At 35.6% G+C, this 20,000-nt stretch overlaps 1 protein-coding gene across 1 annotated transcript in view; it reads left to right on the plus strand.

The window, feature by feature from the left end:
- The window catches only part of LOC106873202 (FMRFamide-related neuropeptides), a 55,452-nt gene extending 46,370 nt beyond the window's left edge, over nt 1-9,082 (plus strand). The window contains exons 2-3 of the mRNA XM_014920442.3: nt 104-262; nt 7,397-9,082. Coding sequence (XP_014775928.1) covers nt 121-262; nt 7,397-8,208 — 954 coding nt within the window. The 5' untranslated portion in view covers nt 104-120 and the 3' untranslated portion in view covers nt 8,209-9,082. The remainder of the gene's footprint in view (nt 1-103; nt 263-7,396) is intronic.
- The last annotated feature ends 10,918 nt before the right edge of the window (nt 9,083-20,000 follow it).

Genomic DNA, 20,000 nt, shown 5'->3' on the forward strand with positions numbered 1-20,000 from the left:
TTTCAGTAAGCCGCTGTTCTCTTGTACATATAATTAATTACAGCAATTGCATTTTGTATTCATCGTCAATAAATTGTTCTTTTTCTTTTCTTATTTTTTACAGATTAAAAGGAACCCATAATGAGTGGCTTGAGTCCCTTCAGTTTGTTAATTTTTATTTTCATCTACTGTCTCACGGTATATGCTGCAACAGCTATGAGCCTGGCTCAGGCATGTATGGAATCACCCAGTATGTGCGAAAGTATCTCGCTTTCTCATTTAAGTGAGTATCGTTTTTTGACTTCACTCTGTTTTGCTTTTCCACAATCACAGAATTGATCAGTCAATTTACGTGTATACATACACACACGCCGCTAACACCAGCAACATTGATAATTTCTTAATTTGGGTTTGATATCTTGTTTACATATATATATATATATATATATATATATGTGTGTGTGTGTGTGTGTGTGTGTGTGTGTGTGTGTGTGTGTGTGTGTGTGTGTGTGTTTGTGTGTATACATGCATATCTATATATAATATATATATATATATGTATGTATATTGGGTCGTCCCATAAACTATGCAGGCTTTCTTATACTTCTTATGTATTTCAAAATTAAGATAAACCAAGTTATTTTTTAATCTAAAATATACTCTCCTTCATTTTCTACAAAGCTCTTCAATCTATCTGGTAGACCTCACGGCCCCCACTTCCAAAATTCACTTGTCCATGACGAAAAATACACCTCCACTACTGTTCTGACGCCGTCTACAGATTTCAGATTGTTCCCATCCGAATGATTTTGATGAGAGAGGAATAAATGTTAATCACATCAAGAAAAAATGGGTAGTGGGGAATCAAACTACTCCAGCCTTTGGAATGTCATCTTCGCTGTATGTAGCCGAACATTATCCTGATAGAAGAACATATTTCGTCTTGAAACGAAAGATGGTTGTTTTTCTTCTAGTGCTGACTTAAGCCTCTCAAGATGCTCGCATTAGAACTCCTTAGCTAATGTTTGGTTTGGGTTTAAAAGTTGAAAGTGAACTAAAAATTTTCATGTTCCACCAAACAGCTAACAACACCTTACGTGTGGGAAGACATTCTTTATCCTTGGAGGCGGTGTTTCTCCTTTCCCTACCCACTGTCTTCGGCACTAGACATTTTTCTAGAGAACCCATTTCTCGTTACCAGTCACTATTTGATCCAAAAATAGGTTCATCCGTGAGACGTGACAGCAAAGAAGAGCACATATTCACTCTTTATGCACGATCAGACACCGAAATTGTGTGAGGAACCCATTGACCTAATTTGCTGACTTTACCTTTTCTGCTCTAGGGACAAGGCTCGAAGTTTTGGGGGAGAGCAGGCCAGTCGACTAGATCGACCCCAGTATGCAACTGCTACTTAATTTATCGACCCCGAAAAGATGAAAGACAAAGTTGACCTCGGCGGAATTTGGGTTAAGGAACGTAAAGACAGACGAAATACCGCTAAGCATTTTGCCCGGCGTGCTAAAGTTTCTGACACCTCCCCGCCTTAAATTTACTGACTTTTCCGATGGCATACAAATGTCGATGAACAGTTGAATGACAAAATCCAAACTTCCTGCCAGCTAGTTCTTCAAAAGTTGCGACGGCATTTTGTTCCACCAGTTTTTGCGGGACGTACTTGTCGAGCTCTACAGATCTACCAGGACGAGGTTCGTCTTATAGGCAGTTGTTTCTGGGTTAGAATTTCTGGAACCACCGTCCACACTGACTTACGCTTATTGTCCGATCCCCATATACTGCATTAATATTCCTAGCACTTTCCGTTGCACTGTTTCCTTTCTTGAAATCATAAGCGAAATATGCCGAATATGCTTCTATGTAAATTCAATTATAGATTTCACAAAAGTAACTGTTTAAATCGAACTGCACTCTTCAAAACTTGCAATAAGATTAAGTCTAAAGTGAAATGATTACCTGCTTTTATAGCGAGTTTGTCCCCCTCCGTCTTTTAGTTCATGCAATAAAAAAACACCATTATTTATGGGCTGACCCAATATATATACATACACACACACATACATACATACATACACACACACACACACACACACACACACACACACACACACACACACACACACACATATATATATATATATATATATATATATATATACAGAGAGAGAGAGAAGGGGGAGACAGACAGGTAAACTGACAACGAGCGGTGTGTGTGTGTGTGTGTGCATTATTAAAAGGAAATTACGACCTTGACTTCGGTGCTTCACAAATATTACTTTCATTACAGAATATATTTTCTTTCAGTTCGTCTTGTGAGCAGAGTTGTTGTAAAGTAGATGTAATGCAATATTGCGTTTTGTTGCAAACAAACATGTCTTTGTGGCTGCTTTAATTTATTGTTTTGTATAAGTAAGGATTTGTAAGTATAGAAAACCGAAAAGATAAAAAAGAGAAAGCAAAGAAAAGATGGCAAAGAAAATACTGTCTAGGATGCGTCATCATCTTTGTTCAATACAGGTAGGTAAGAGATTTTAAATTGGATTCATTTGTGGAAAGAAGTTAGGAATTAGATTTATGTTAAATTTGATACTTCCGAAGCATTTATAGAAACAAAGAGGGTGAAATTCATATGTAAGAACAAGTATTATGTTTTGAGGTGAAAGTTCACGTACAAGCACAAGTTATCTTGAGCAAGACGGTCCATTTAAAAGTCCTGGATTTGTGAAATACAGTGGGATAGTAGTTTGTGATTCACATACATGCATACAAGCATGCGCGCATACACATAAACACATACACATATATGCATATATATATATACGTCTGTGTGTATCACTCCTAACGTCTGAAATGATATATGTACGTTCATTACTAAAGTTCTCGTAAGCCGTTACACGTATATCTGCATATATACACGCAAACATGCATACATTGTCGCTCAAACTGTAGAACTCTTTTACTCATATACATATAGAGAGGCGCATAAGCTGTTATATTATTTTCTTCATAACTTCTCTTCGGTTTCTCACCCATAGCGAAGCAGTTTTTGAAACTTGGACGATGACCATGCCGGCTATTATCTTGCGAATGAAATTGGTATGGAAGGCCTAAACTATATAGAACACAGTCATGTGAGTGTCCGTGTGTGTATGAGCGTGTGCTATCGTTTGTGTATTTGTGTTCGTGGTGTGTGTGTGTGTGTGTGTGTGTGTGTGTGTGTGTGCGTCCCCGACCATTTATTTTCATCGCTCAGCAAATAGCGCTGTAGAATGTTGGCATCTAGGCTATGGGAACGAAACCAAATCTGGTTGCGATTAGGAAAACCGTAATTTAACGATGGCTGGTATGGACAAACGCTTTAGACTAATATAAATTGATAATCTTTTTACCAATGTCTCATTTAAAATGTATCGTTTGCAATATAATTTAACTACGGAGATATCTGTCAAGAAATCACTTTGGCTATTGCATCTCTGATAACACTACTAAACACAAGCGATGTTCTCTTGGCGATCACTTTTATTGTAACCTTTAACTCAGTGTGTTAAAGATTTACGGGTTAAAAAATTTCTATCATTTCGCCTCGTTCTAGCTTTTCTTGAACAGTGCAACCATAATTTTGTTGTTGCTGCTTTTATAGTTAATAGGAAATATCTCGCCTTCCAAGCAGAAATCACAGTAACATATTTATTCAATCGGATAACGGATCCTGTTCTAATTTACTATTTATGATTCTTATAATGATCCGCTTATTCGGCGAGAATTCATCCGACAACACAGATAGGTAATGATTGCTTGGATTATGACTTCTTTATTTATCTATTTCAGAATAATTTATTCTAATAATTTTGTCATTAGAAAATAATATAATATGGTTAGTTAACGCTATTTAAATGGGCAGTCATTATTTTCTTGTTGAGTGGATAACTCTTTACGTCGTATATCTTTTTATCAGGCCTCCCTCTTAGTATTCCTCCGTTAATGAGAATTTTTCATTCGACGAAGCTGTTAGTGTTTCTAGTTTATATACTGAACTTCCCAATGAATTTTGATGTGAATCGGTGAATGTAGAACCAGCAACGAAGCAGTGGAAAATTGTCCTTGTTCTAGAAGTCAATGTTGAGCTCTCTGCATATTTCTAATTCTATTTTTTTTTTTTGTTATCATTTAGTCGAATGTTATTTGCATGCTTACCGCTAGTTCACACATGTCCCTGTTATATTTACCCAGTTGTTAGTTTGGATATGGAAGAAGAGCATGATCTTGATATTGATGAAATGAGAAGCGTGTTTCTTAGAAGGTGGTGACTGTAATTTAAGTACAAAATAATTCGTTTGTGCTTTCTTTATCTAGAGTTATTTCCTCTGCTTTAACCATCGAAGATAAGGTTTGATCATGACGTTTTGGATTCTCATTGAATGTGTTCTTGCTAGAACACCATCATTTCTAATATTGTCATTCGATTAGATTTTCAAGAACGACTGAATATTTTCATGCTGAAAATGTTCGTGTTGGCGTATTTGATGTTGATAAGCTATTTATGGATCGGCAATGAGTTAAAACAAAGAACATTTTTGTTATCATTTTTTGCTGCTCAGAGACAGAAGTGTTATGAGAACCAAATTTCCCGAATAACAAGTTGTAAAAGGTTTCTCTTTATTACAATTACCAAATAGCAATTGAGAAAGCTCCGTATGAGAAGAGATGATTTTAAGGATCAAACATTTTCCAAAATTAACATGCTATTGAAGAAAATAACAGACTTATGATTTGTAAAGAAGAAGAGAATCGCGGACATAGGATTTTGCCTGAATTGGAGTTTCCCTAACATGTCTCCTGCAACAAAAACACATGGACGTATACAGGAGGCGTAGAACATATGTATGGCCTAAATAGTTTAACTAAAGATTATGGTATTCGTTTTGCCACGAGGATGTAGATATTTTATGGCATCCTGTGCAAATGTCATAAAGTATAGACAGAAATTGTGAAAACTTTCTCTGGTGGTTTATAAGTAGAATTCTGACGCTACAGCTTTGACAAACATTGATTGATACACGCTGATTCTTCTTTAAAACTGACGTTATGGGCACATATGCACTATCATAACGAATACTTATAGATGCATATAATTATATATATATATATATATATATATATATATATATATATATGTGTGTGTGTGTGTGTGTGTGTGTGTGTGTGTGTGTGCCTTCCACTTTTTCTATCCCCAAAGGTTTATCAATGTTATCCTCTTATTTATAGATTTATATATTGTTACCAGTAGTAGACAGAGTGGATAAATCTTGTAACATACGTATCATATATATGACAAACAGATATATTTTATTACCATCAAGACATAACATAAGATGTTGTGCGTTTGATCAATGGAATGATAATTAATTAAATGTATATGTTGTGGAAAAATCAAAATTGTGTCCATTAATAAATTTTGAAATTCTTTATGCAATTTAATGTATGTTTTGTATTTAAACGACAACTGATTACTATCTAAATTTGTGCTTTGTTTCCAATATGATTTAATACACACTTGTTTTTTTTTATTTCCTTATTACATCTTGAAGATTTTGGAGAATTTTGGTTCTGTATTTCAATATTTATTGTTCTTCAATTCTCGTAGATCACTGTCGTGATAAATTTCATTGAGACACAAATTCAAAATGAAACATGATTGCGGTAGCCCATGTACAAAGTATAATATTTAGTCCGTACTTCAAAATATCGGTGTTGCATTTATTAGAGATGCACGATGTTTTATAATTGCGATACTAGACTTACAATTATAACTATGTACACCTTGGTGAAACGAAGAAAATGTGAAAGAATACGGAGAATAGTGGAACATTTTATGAACGCAAGCAGCTGCAGCACTGTTCTATCGTGGGGAAACCACTGGCTCACCTATCAAATTTGGTATGTATTCAGAGTGAATAATAATAAAATAATAAATCGAAATATTAACTAAATCGATGGATAGATAAGATAGGGTCGTTGATAGGTACTATGGTCCGTGAGTACTAACATATATAGGTATATATAAAATTTAATAATGAGGGTAGAAATCGATATTAATCAATCAAAAGCAGTGGCCTAGCATATTTAAAAAATCCGAAGATTAAAATTATATTACATACAAAATTAAGAGGAATGACCACCAAAAGTGGACTCCTATATGCTAGAAATAGATGCCAAATTACCTAACCTCGAAGAGTGTGTTCTCAAGAAAAAACTTTCAGCAAATCGCCAGACTGTAAAAATGAGCAATACAAATGAAAATATATGAAATGAAAAAAACGATTAACTTACGTACCAATGGTTACACAAGTAAATATCTGCAGGATCATCAGTGTAGTCTGTCTATTACAAAATATAATTTTCAGAACTAAACACAGAACGTTCACCCCAGAGGAAGCATGTGTAAAGTTCTGCAAATTACATTCGGTGTATTTTTTGATTAATATCAATTTCTACACTCATTATTAAATTTTTGAATAACGATGTTCTCAAACCGGTAAATAAGCTGCAGAAATTTATCAATTGCAGAGTTATTTCCGGCCTCAGCGCGCCAGATAGGTCGTGCTACTTCAGGCTGATGACGAGCAATGACTCAGAAACATGTCCCTGAATGCAGGCTAGGCTGGGTGGGGATGCTTGTCTCCCCCTCACAAATATAAGGACACAGAAAATGTGTAAAGGCCGATATGAAGTGGTCCAGCTTCCTAGGGCTAAATAGCGGCAGTATGATTCCCTAATAGCGACTGTAGATAGTTATATGGATGTAAGGATAGATATATAGATAGTACGAAATAATTTCATTTAATCTCTAAGGTACATTTACTCAAGCAAAACGTGCGCATTGTAATTTCAGTTATATAAATAACGTGTCAGATTTAATCACATCAAAACCTCTAATATGAAGTAGACTTAACTTATTAGTCAATAATATATTATAATCTAAGCCTATCATTTCCAAAGGATGTATATTAGACGAAAGTGGTATTGTAATATCTGAGCGTTGCGGGGACAAAGGTCATAGTGGAACATAGAATTGTGAAACGAATTAGTTATAGCCCCGTAAATTATGATTCCGTATTTCTTTAACGTTGTATATATGGTGTTGATAACCTCGGTATATGTAAATAGACCTTATATAGTTATGAATATAGTAGTTGTAGTAGTATTCATAGAAAAAAAATCTGTTTGAAACATTGTGAGATAGGGCAAGTCTCTGCGATAACAGTACAATAACAATCATACTAATATTGCTAGTGAGAACAATGCCAATAGTAATGTCAGTACTAATAATGATGATGTTAATTATGATACATTAAGACAAATATTTATGCCTGTTTTTTCTTTTCTTATCTCTTTGCAGGTTCTGAAGAAGGATTAAAGAGCAAACGCTTTCTTCGTCCAGGAAGAGCTCTTTCTGGAGATGCTTTCTTGAGATTTGGTAAGAATGGTCTAAATTTACCATTCGAAGATAAACGATTCCTTCGATTTGGTAGAACTGATCGTCAATTTGAAGATATGCTAAAGGAAGTTTTACAGAGAGCTGAAAACGTTGACAATAGACAAAAGAGATCCACTGACAACATTCCTCAAAGCTCAGTTCAAGATGACAGTTCGAAAATTACGAAGAGAAATGCTGACGCCAGTGATAACGGAATGGACAAGAGGTTTATGAAATTTGGTAAATCCGGTGATCTTCCTTACGTCAATGAGTGGAGTGACAAGCGTTTCATGAGATTCGGTCGGGAACCTGACAAGCGATTCATGCGATTTGGAAAATCTGATGATAAACGATTCATGCGCTTTGGTAGAAACCCAAATGAACTTGAAGATAGACTCGAAGAAGGAAAACGCTTTATGAGATTTGGACGGGGCAATGAGGAAGAAGAAAAACGGTTTATGAGGTTTGGACGAGATCCTGACAGTAAGTTAATGGGTTATGGTAATAGTGAGGAAGAAAAACGCTTTATGCGCTTTGGTAGAATGTCAGACGAAGCTGATGCTCAAAAAAGGTTCATGAGATTTGGCCGAAGTGTTGATGATGACAAGGCGAACAGGTTGAAAAAATCAAACGATCAGCTTCGTACGATAAGAATGGGACGTAGCGTTGATGATAAAAAGGTGAACAGCGCTAATGGGGATGCGTACCTAAGAATTGGACAAAGTGATGAATAAGATGTTGGTACGTTAAGCAGGCTGACGGGATCCGTCCCATCTTTGGAAATAAGAAAATCAACTTTTTTCAAAACAAATAACTGCAGTAACAACAACAAGGAGCAACATCAGCAAGAATTTGAGTAGGAACAAATAGAATATCAATACAACAACAACAATACCAATCAGATTTTGTGATCATATCTTGAACGTTGTGTTTACATCTATCATAAAACATCTGTTGGAGAGTAACGAACTGCTTGTTTAGGAGGAAACATTTTGATTTCTATATGACCAGTTCTAATTGAAAAGAAAGAAAGAAGGACATTATAAATTCATCAACAACTCAACTCTCTTATGGTGGTAGTTGGTATATTTCTCTATATTGTACAATTTATATAAAACTGGATCGATAGATCCTCGTCGTATCCAGAAATTCAGGACTTATACCAGCCTTCAATGTAGAGCTTTCTTCAGCATGCTTCATCACTATGTGTATATATGTATATGTGTATATGTGTTTATGTATACATTTGTCGAAAACCCCACTCTATATATATACCACTGTATATTTATGTTCGTGGTTATGTATGTGCATGTATGTTATATATATATATACGTATTTATATATGTACATACTATCATATATGTGCACTAGTTTGCATACATAACCCTCTCACATATGCATCAATATGCATCACAGACAAACATATAAATATATATACATAGAAAAGAACCACCAAATAGAGTGAGTTTGATGAAATGGTTTTATGAAAATTAAATGTAAATTTTGTGGAGAATTAAAATTTTATTATATATCCTTCACGAGATTTCAGATTTACTTATCCAACTTAATGTACGTATTCTAATTAAACAATAATTATTTGCTGCCAAATGTATTTCTTACTTCAAATGTAGTTGAATGCTTTGTTGTTGTTATATACTGACAAAATTGCTGGTGGTAAATCTGCATATTTAAACTCTTTTTGATTCTTTTATTCCTACATATAAAATTTCCGATAGAGTTTGGTGAAACATGGCTGTAATCAGAGATCAGGTCTCCGAAAGAATTATTTGTGGGGTCAACAACTGGCATGTTTATTTATTAGGTACAAGAGATGATATTTGTATCTAGTATTTATACATATTTTCAGTGTGATGAACTGAGATGTACCGAAAGAGAGTAAGAAGTGTGCCAGGCTACTAACAATAGTACACAATTTTATAGGTAGACCTTGCACATGGCGACTGATCTTTCAAAAGTTTGTAGCCGATTATAATAATTATACAATTTAATTGTTGTTCAATTTATTGACACAGTAAAGATGAAAAGCAAAGTCAAATGTCACAGAAGCTGAACTCAGAGCGTGGAGGGTTATAACTAAATACCTTGTGATAGTTTGTTTGAAGTTCTGCCAACCTGCTGCCATTATATCTAAGTAGAGGAAGATGATTGTCTTACTAGAAGTACAAGAGTTTCGATACACACAGATGCGTGTGTAATCATATATAAATAATATATATATATATATATATATATATATATATATATATATATATATGTGTGTGTGTGTGTGTGTGTGTGTGTGTGTGTGTGTGTGTGTGTGTGTGTGTGTGTGTGTGTGTATATATATATATATATATATATGATGGCCGTCCACTCGTGACCGAGGAAGACCATTGCCGACCTTCAGGAACATTGTGCGTTCTAGGACTAACTTGTATTTTGCCTTTGCGGCTCCATTGGTGGCTAATGAGCCCTGCACTTGACAAGCATACACGACTGCAAACATTGCAGACCAAGCTTTCCCCAGTGACTATACGAGTGTGCGCTTTCGCGTAGCTCGCTTAAGTTCTTCATGCTGGATACGTGCTCTCTCAAAAGTGTTGATCCCCTCCTTAACCTGCTTCTTCCATCAGTGACGATGACAGGCATTGTTCTCCCAGTCAGTGTCCTGCATATCACAATATATATATATACATACATATATATGGAGTGATCCCTCGACTGTCGCAGGTTTTACGCTTATCATCCTCCTCCTGCAATGGATGACAGTCCGCGAAGTAGAAAAAGTACTGCACTGTATATGCTATCTTATTTTTTTTAATAATTTGCATATATTTATTTTATAAATGCAAATCAATACCTCGGAGGAATCGACGTATGCTTAAATAATAAACCGCAAGAGGTGAACCATGATATGGCGAGGGATTACAGTATAGACAGGTTGATAGAGATATTGAGAGAGAGAGAGAGAGAGAAAGAGAGCAGGAGAGAGAGAGAGAGAGAGAGAGAGAGAGAGAGAGAGAGAGAGAGAGAGAGATTGAGAAAAAGATTTTTAATAGTTTTGTTTGTATGTTGGCGTGTTTGCAACAAGTGCAACATATTTTTCTACGAATATTTAAATAAATATATACTATTTCATACAGTTAAAATAAAATGTAACGGAATGGCCTAGAAGTTTTTATAAGAAAACAAACGTTCCATGTTTTGAATTTCATAATTTGGAACAGAATATTTTTCAAAAAAATTTCAAAGTATTCCAGTTAATATAAGTCAGCAAAATATACCAATTTTAATGAAAAGAAATAAATATAGAAGGCAAGCGTGGGTGTGTGGTAAGAAGCTTGCTTTCCAACTATATGGTTCCAGGTTCAGTCCCACTGCGTGGCACCTCGGGCCAGTGACTTCTTCTGTAGCCTCTGGCCGACCACAGCCTGAGTGGATGTAGTAGACGGAAAATGAAAGGAGCCCGTCGTATATGTATCTATATATGTCTGCCTGTATATATATGTCTGTCTGTATATATATATATACATATATATATATATATATATATATGTCTGTTTGTGTTTGTCCCCTCTACAATCGCTTGACAACCGATGTGGGTGCGTTTACGTTACGGTAACTTAGCGGTTCGGCACAATACACCGATCAAATAAGTACTAGGTGCTCCAGCCTGGCTGCAGTCAAATGACTGAAACAAATAAAAGAATAAAAGAATATATGACTAATGCAGCACATATCTGTTTCATTAGTTTACTGTGCTAGTATAGAACCTGACGCTAACGTACGTTGCTACAAGCCGGCGTCCTTTTTAATGACCCAATTCTCTTTTAATAAGCTGAATTCATAAACATTTAAAGAGGCTTGAGTATGTTGGGATATCTATCGGTGGCGAAAATTAAAACGATTGCAATACAAAGAAATAAATCAAAGGAAGAAAAAATACCTTAGTACCAGATCCTCCTGAAATACTGAATTCCAAATATTACCTTCAAAATTCTGAGTTTCTCAAACCAAGCCTAATCATGAAAGTAATATAACTCATTTCATTTGCTATCATGTGAAGTCGCTGATATTAATTCATGTTTGATTTTTTCGTTACTATCATATTCAGTTAGAACTTTTTCAAATACTCTGTTAACGCTATCGTGCCATTATCATTAGTGTAATGAGCTAAACTTCTGACTCTGATGCACTGTCTAGAAACTATTTTATGATATTGTGGTGCAGTTCATCAACGGTGAAATAATGAATACTATGGCTTAAAATAAAGAAGTAAATTAGGATATATATGTAACGATGGTGAAAGGCTAATTTGAAACTTAAGCAATTCATTTTCGAAATATACTTAATGACGTTGCTATTACTTTTGATTGCATGAATTACATAAAACTAATGAATGGTATGTCTTCCTTTGAATGCTTTGTTTTCATGAAATGTGTCTAGGATAATTCGCCTTTGAAAAGACCATCGTTCACTGACGTATACTTAGAACAGTAATCGTACATAAAGCTGCTACAGTGACATTGCGTACACTGGTGAGTTTGCACCTTTCCTATATACACATGGATTTCACTGGACTCTTCCGCTGATGAGAAATCGCTCCAATACACCACGACGTTCGAACCCTTTTGAACTTTTCTAAAACTCTTTTGGAATTTCTGGTTTTTCCTATTGTTGATTTTTCTTACTCTGTTTTCTCTCAATCCGTACTTTGATACTTTGCCCCCTCTCTCTCTCTCTTTCCCTTTCCTTTTCCTTTTCGTCTTCACTTCTTCCTTTCTTCTCCCTTTCACCCCGTTTCTTCCTTTTTTCTCCTTCTTTCTCAACTTGTTTTTATTTTTCTTCTCCTCTTGCCTCCTATATTTTTTCTAGTTTTTAAAAAAAACGTTTTCTTCTCTTTTTACCTTTTGTATTTTTTCTCCTCAAGCCTTTTGAAGTTTTTTCTTCACGCCTTTTGAATTTCTTTTGATCGTCTATATTCCGTACATCATTTTTTTTCACCTCCTTCTCCCCCATTTCTTCTCCTTTTTCAATCACACGCGATTACAAATCATTCCTTCTCCACCTTCACCACCGCATAAAGAACACCTTTCCACATTTCCTTTCCGCTGCTTTCAACCTTCTATTAATCGTTCCCAACTAAATGAAAAAAAAAAAAAACACGCATCTCTAACCGCGGTTCATTTCTCAGTCGCTGCCTCCATCACCGCCTCATCCCCAAAGGTGCCTGACTCCATTTCCACCCTACACTCCACTTTGCTTAAGCCCGTACTACTTCCATATTATCATTGTGCCATATTATGACAGTTTCTTTTATGTCATCGTTACGAGAAGATCCTTTCGGCAGCCAACGTGGTTTTGTGTGATGCTGTCTATTTGTGATTCAGCACAAGAACGTAATACTGATTACATTACATTAAAATCTCATCTCAAATATCTGGATCTTTCTTTATGGCTCATGAATGAAAGTATATATTTGGCATACACAGAAAGATAGGGAATATACCCCTGCACGCAGGGATCTAATTTTACTGTTCATGGTTTAATCACTTCATCTTGATATGTCCGTGTATTCTTTTAAAGCTTCTTGATTGTGGTACTTTGTCATAAATAATATCACTCTGTATTTCAACTTACTGTACCATCTCTAGTTTATCCTTCTTGAAAAGTTTGTTCAGATAACACAACTGGCATTTGTCATGAGTTTTTTTTCTCCCCTAATTTCTGTCTTAAATTTGAGGGCATTTCCACTAGATGTATATACATTTATATACATTTCCACTGTATATAATGTATACATTTCCGTCCAGTTCACCAATATCTTCAGCAAATCTCTCGTTTGTAAATTTTCTTTCAAGAGTTGCTGAATGTACCCACATCGTCATAAAGATGATTGCTCAAAATCCACTCCAGGAAAATGCTGAAGGAAAACTAGGAAAAATTGGTATTTCTGAAATACTACTGCTTCATTGAATCACCAATGATGCATTGTCCTAGTATTGCTTTCGTTTTCATTAGGTGTAAAGTTATTATATAGCATGAGTTAACTTCTGCCGTGTGAAAAATTTCCCCATTGTGAGGTACAGCGCTTCATTTATTAAACGCCATCATGAATTGCATAAAGCTATTTTCATATAGGGCGCAGAGATACAAAATGTACTCAGTTGCGATTCTAACGTTATATAAGCAACAATTTTCTCTGTCTAAGATCTGTCATTTCTGGGTGACTCTGAGCATTACTGAGACATGTCAGATCTCGTAGAATAGTTATAAGGATGTCTGCTGTGGCTTTTATTCGTTGCTTAGGGTTTGAAAAAGATTCTTGTATCTAAGCATATGGAGGTTCCCTGCATTTTCAGCACATTTAAATCACCAACATTTTATTAATGTTATAATTCTGAGTGCATTGTGTCCATTTTTCTTTTAGTACAGTAAGAACTTTTTCTTTATTTTTAAACATGTTTTGTTTCGATGTGTTGTCTTTGGGGAAGCCTTTTGCCTGTTCTAACGCTTCTTGTGTTGTACTGGAATAGCTATTTTTAATTTTCTTTATATTGTAAAGCTAATAATTTTTGCCGTACTTCCATATGTTCTCTCGATATCTAAGTGATCTTATAAGTTTTCTTCCTCTTGTTGTATTGTTATTGCCTCTGTTGACTCATCTATCCTATATCTTGTTTATAGCCCTTGGCTTAAACTTACAATGTCTTTTCACCAGATCTTCACTCATCTTCTCTGTCCTCATAGTGTTGAAATCGTTTGCAACAATCTCTTCGTTAACTTGGAGGAGATTTAATGCTACAAATTTCTTCCAAAAGTGTTGCCTGAAATTCTTTAGGATATATTGTGAAATTATACGGCCAAAATTTCCTGATGCCTGCCTGAAATTCATTCCAACAAGGTTAAGATCACTACCTGTATCTGTTCGTTATAATATTTTTGTTGTTTGTATTTACACACGACTGTTTGCATCATTGTCCGAAAGTATAGTCTATCTTGTAGACTTCGATTAGGAGTACGCTAAGTGTACATTTTGGATGCCTTATTCATGTCTAGGGTAGTATCATGTTTCAACTGACAAACTAGATAGAGGTGTCCTCCTTTTATCTCAGAGTAATTTCCTGAAGAAGCGATGAAAGCGCTACACACATTTTGTGCATCATTCTCTCACACTCAACTTAACCTGTTAGAGCTGAATGCCGCTATAAGCTGTTTTCTGATTTAGGTTTTGTTAAAACGGTTTTCGGACTCATAACTGTAAGATCATAAGCTCTCAAAATTATTGGTATCAATTCTGTTTCAATATATCTCGAAGAATGGAATGTAAACAACCAGATTGTTTGCAGATGTGATATGCAAGGCAATTATCACCTTCCTCGTGTGATATGCAATAAGGTTATTCAAGACAATTTACAAGAAATCTTTAATCTATCAAACATTGCCAACGGAAGAGAAACATGGGACTTACATTCACGTGGGAGACGCAACGATACTAATAACAACCTTTATTTACAAGATTTATCATTTGCATAAATAATCGATTTGAACTTACACACACTAAATACATGCATAATGTACATGAATGTACTGTATACGAGCATACATATACATGCAAGCATACATTCACACATTCACAAACTGACACACAGAGGCACATATTGATGCATAAGTGTATATGTATATGTATAGTAAACCCCAAAGACGAAGTTGAACAAACACAAAAACCAACAACGCGACGACGTGGTACATGTAAAATATTAGCAGAGCTCAGGAATGAAAGAAAGCTAGTTTAACGTTTCGAGCAACGCTCTTCTTCAGAAAGAAAGGAAATTCCAATAGAAAGGAAGACGGGGGAAGAAAATAGCCAGCGATTCACATGTCGTTACATTTTGAAACGACTGGTATATATGTATTTCAAAATAGAAAGAAAAAGTCATCCAACACGCAGGGATGCTTAGTTTTTTAAACTGCTCTCCCCTCTCTCTCTCTCTCTCTCTCTCTCTCTCTCTCTCTCTCTCTCTCTCTCTCTCTCTCTCTCTCACTATGTATGTGTATATATATGTGTGTGTGTGTGTATGTATGTGCATATGTGTGTATGTGTGCGTGCGTGTGCGTGCATGTGTACTCATGTCTCAAGGCAGTCTTTGCTACACAGCCATGTTTGTGCTTTTACAAACGTTGTGCTTATATATTGCACTCGATCAAATGATGATTGATACTGTCGTCTCCTCTACTCTAGATTGTACCTTCGCTGTCTAAGTGTTTCTTATTTATCTTTGCCTTTATCAGATTTGTTCTGCGGGCTTGGTCCTGGGCAGCTATAATTAGAATTTCTATATCTCGTTCGGTGTTCCCGTCGCCAACGAGAGCCAGCGATATTTATCACTAACATTCTTGGTTTGCTACATAAATTGGCCATGTAGTTCTATTTATTTCTATTTATTTGCTATTTTCTTCATTTTCCCTTTGTATTCTCCCACTGTTTCAGTCACTTTTGGGGTATCTCTGGCTGCTCGTAGTATTCGCTCTATACTCAGCACAACAATTTTTCAGACCCAGTATCGCAATATTAACAGTGACCTCTGCGTTCAGTAATCCTCTGTCACATTTCTTTCTTGGTAGGTGGAGAGGGTCGGCATTGCGATTAGAATGGAATCGGTGAGCATTCTAGTTCTGAACATTTCTAGTTCTATCCAAGATATTAAGCTCAAACTTTTTTCCATTTCTGAAAGGGAGCTGAATATCTCAATATTAGCTCAGCCCATGTATTTATGGTTTAATGATGATCCCTGCATTTAATTTAGTTTCTAGCACCCTAATGATTGTCTAGTAGTCTTTAGTGGTTTTCTCTCTCAATCTCCTCCCTCTCATTATCTTATCATCATGTGGCACTCATAGATATTTGTATCTCTCATTATTCCACAGCCATCTAATGATGGTGTCTTGTGTTAATTTTAGGCCCTCATAATTTTATGCCCACATCTGTACCCCCAAATACGTTCCAATATCTTTACTGAATAGTTTCATTCTTGGATCAAAGAATGTGACCACACTTATTTTAATATATAGCATAATGTCATCCATATACAGGAGGTGATTTACTCTCATCTTAATTTTGATAAACTCATTTGTGTGAGAGAGCAATGCATGCCATCAAAGTGACACTGGGATACAAATATACGCAGCCCAATATACACATCGTGACTACCCGTCTGATAAGAGGACATTAAGCACATGCATCACAAACATATGTGTGCTACATGGCGATATCATATCAAGATATACAGAGCATGACCTTGCAGGTAGGTCCTAAAATTTTTTTTTCAGTTTGAGTAGTCCAACTTGCTCAAAAAGTCCCTGAACGAAGCATAGATGAACTGTCCAAGCCCCAAAGAATTCCTCTCAAAACGTAGCTATGATGCTTCCCCACTACTTATGCTCGTGATCAAAGACGCACATATCGTCAGTCACTAAGGAATTTGCTCAACTAGTTAAGGTCGAGCAGCTGATAAGTAAATATGTGGTATTGAACAGAATATTTGCTGTAGCCTGTCTTTTATACCATGACAAAGCATGTACATGATAACACTTCCAATCAGTGTGATCAAAAGCCATAAGAATCACTGCCTGGTACTGCATCAGAGTAGTTATTGCTATCATTATTATTATCATCATCATCATCATCATTATTATTATTATCATTATTATTATTATTATTATTATTTTATGTTTGACTTTTGTTTTGCATTTGTACAAGTTGGATCTAAATCTCACCCAGAGACCTCAAGAGACAACAAGTTAGAAGTTCATGTAGGTGTTATGCCTAGGGTACCATATATTTGGATTTGTACATAGTGTTCTAGAGAATGTTTAAGAAACCATAAGAAAATTATGTATTTGTTTTAAAATTTGAGATCACATAGACAGTATATTACGTAGGATATGGGCAGTTCCCATGAGCACTATCTTTTGAACTTCAGCCATTTTGGGGTTTCCTGGTATCTGAGCTAGGTAGTAATCAGCCTGTTTCGCTGTCATTCCCAGGGCACCTGTGACAATAGGTATTGTTTTAGTCTTCAGGTTCCACATTTTGCTAATTTCTATTTCAAGATCTTTATATTTGCTCAGTTTCTGGTAGGTCTTGACAGATACGTTTATATCGATTGAGACAGTCATATCAATGAGGAGGCATGATTTTTGTCTGAAGTCTTTCAGTATGATGTCTGGCCTATTTGCATCTATTTTTCTCTAAGTTGGAATGGTGAAGTTCCAGAGGAGTGAGATGTGATTATTTTCAGGCACTGGAGGTGGTTTGTGTTCCCATCAGTTTTATCATGGGGCAGGTCCAGACTTCTGCAAATTACCCAGTGAATATATTGTGCAGCTCTATCATGCCTGCTGAGATACTCTGTAGGCGCAAGCAGACTGCACATGGAGACAACATGATCAATAGTTTCATTTTGTTGTTGACATACACGACATGTTGGGAAGCTGACAAGTTTAATATGTTGGCCTGGTAGTTTCTTGTCGGTAGGCATTGATCTTGGGCTGCTATGATAAGCTCTTCTATTTGTGATTTTAAGCCAGAAGCCATTAACCATTGATGGGTAAGGGCTTTGTCAACATCGGCATTATTAGCTCTCTTTGGGTATTTGCCATTGAGAGGTTTTTCGTGCCATTTATCAGTCAGAATATCTAAGGCAGCACTTTTAACACGGGTTTTCATGCGCTTAGCTGTTTCTCTGCTTCTTTCTAGTACGTCAAATTCTGGAACTTGTTGTATTTGGAATTCACTTAAACATTCCTTTGCCTGTTTTTTTACAGAGTATGTTGCTTTCTTGTTTTCAGGTTTTAACATCCAGTCCTCATAGTTTTCAGGTAGGTGCCTAGGGCAATTGTGGCAACCTTCATTGTTAATGCCAGTTGTAAAAGTCCACGGCCTCCCTCTTTTCTTCGCAGATAAAGTCGTTCTATATCTACCTTGGTGTGGTGCATTCTATTCATTGTCAACAATTGTCGTATTCTTCTGTCAAGATAACATATTTCAGTAATTGACCAGTTAATGATATTGAAACTGTAAGTCACGACTTGCATGGCTAAAGTATCGATCGCTTCGATCTTGTTTCTTGCATTCAGCTCTGTTTTGAGTATAGCTCTCACCCTGCGTTAACATTCTCTTCTTATCATTTCCCTCATCACTGAATGTAAGATTCCGCCCCCTTCAAATACCCCCTAGGTATTTGTAGCTCTCCGCTGGTTTTCTAACTCCTTTGTGACATTCTGCTGGTCAAAGTTAACTTTAGATGTTTTTGTCATTTTTCCTTTGATAAAGCTAGCTTTTGCACATTTATCGAGGCCAAAGTGCATCCTGATATCATAATTGAATTGTTTAACATTCGCTAGTAAGCCCTGAATTTGTTGATCATTTTTTGCAAAGAACTTTAAATCATCCATGTAAAAGAGATGATTTATAACTTTATCAAACAATTCACAACCGTACTGTACATCACTGAGCAATTTCGAGAGATGTATTGAGGCTAAACAAAAGAAGAGTGTTGATAGTGAATCACCCTGGAAATTGCTGCATGAAAGTCTTACATTTCCAGCATTTAGAGATTCATTATCACTGTTCAAAATCAGTGCGGTTCTCCATGATCTCTAGAAGAAGAATTTTCGCAGAGTACGTGGTAGACTATCAAAAGCTTTTTTTTATAATCTATCCAGGCTATTGAAATTCTTTGTGTCGTTTGTGACAATCTTGGTTGTAAAGTAGATGATCTTGACAACCATAGGATCCACGTTTACATTCTTTTTGCTCATTTAGGAAATATGCCACTTTCTGATAAAAGCTATAGGTATATTCAGTCAAGGCAGATGTTAGCGTTTTATACATTATTGTTAAGCCGGTTATGTGGGTCGATAATATTCTGGTTCATTTGTTTCTTCATTTTTGGTAAGTACGAATGTTAAACATTTACTAGCCAAGAGGGAATCATAATAGGATGTTGCAAAACATTATTGTATATTATAATAATAATGATTATTATTATTATTATCATTATTATTATTATTACAATTATGTAGTGTAAATGATAATCCTCGTAGCATATCTAGGGCATAATGAACAGGACAATTCGTAAAAAGAAGAATATTTGAATCCCCACATCCAGATTTTGAGATCACTGCATGAAACTTGGCAAGAAATTCCGGAAGAGAATATTCATCTGATCTAATAGCGTTTTTGCATTGAAAAATGCAAAGAGAATGTCTTCTAAATATTGGATATTCACATTATAGTAATCAATAAATAGTTTGAATGTATAATTTCAGATTTAAATAGGTCATCCCACAAGTTCTGCCCGAATTTTGAATAAGGAAAACAAATGATCAAATATTATATTTAATTATCAATGTACTTCCTTCCATCTATTTACAAGCTTTTTAATCCCATCAATCTAAAACTTTTTTGGTTTCAAAGCGTAGAACGCTGAAATGTCAGTTTCGACCTCCTCCAGGCTTGCGA

The sequence above is a fragment of the Octopus bimaculoides genome, chromosome 13, assembly GCF_046866305.1.
Source record: "Octopus bimaculoides isolate indiv1 chromosome 13, ASM4686630v1, whole genome shotgun sequence".
In the NCBI taxonomy this organism is placed as follows: Eukaryota; Metazoa; Mollusca; class Cephalopoda; order Octopoda; family Octopodidae; genus Octopus; species Octopus bimaculoides.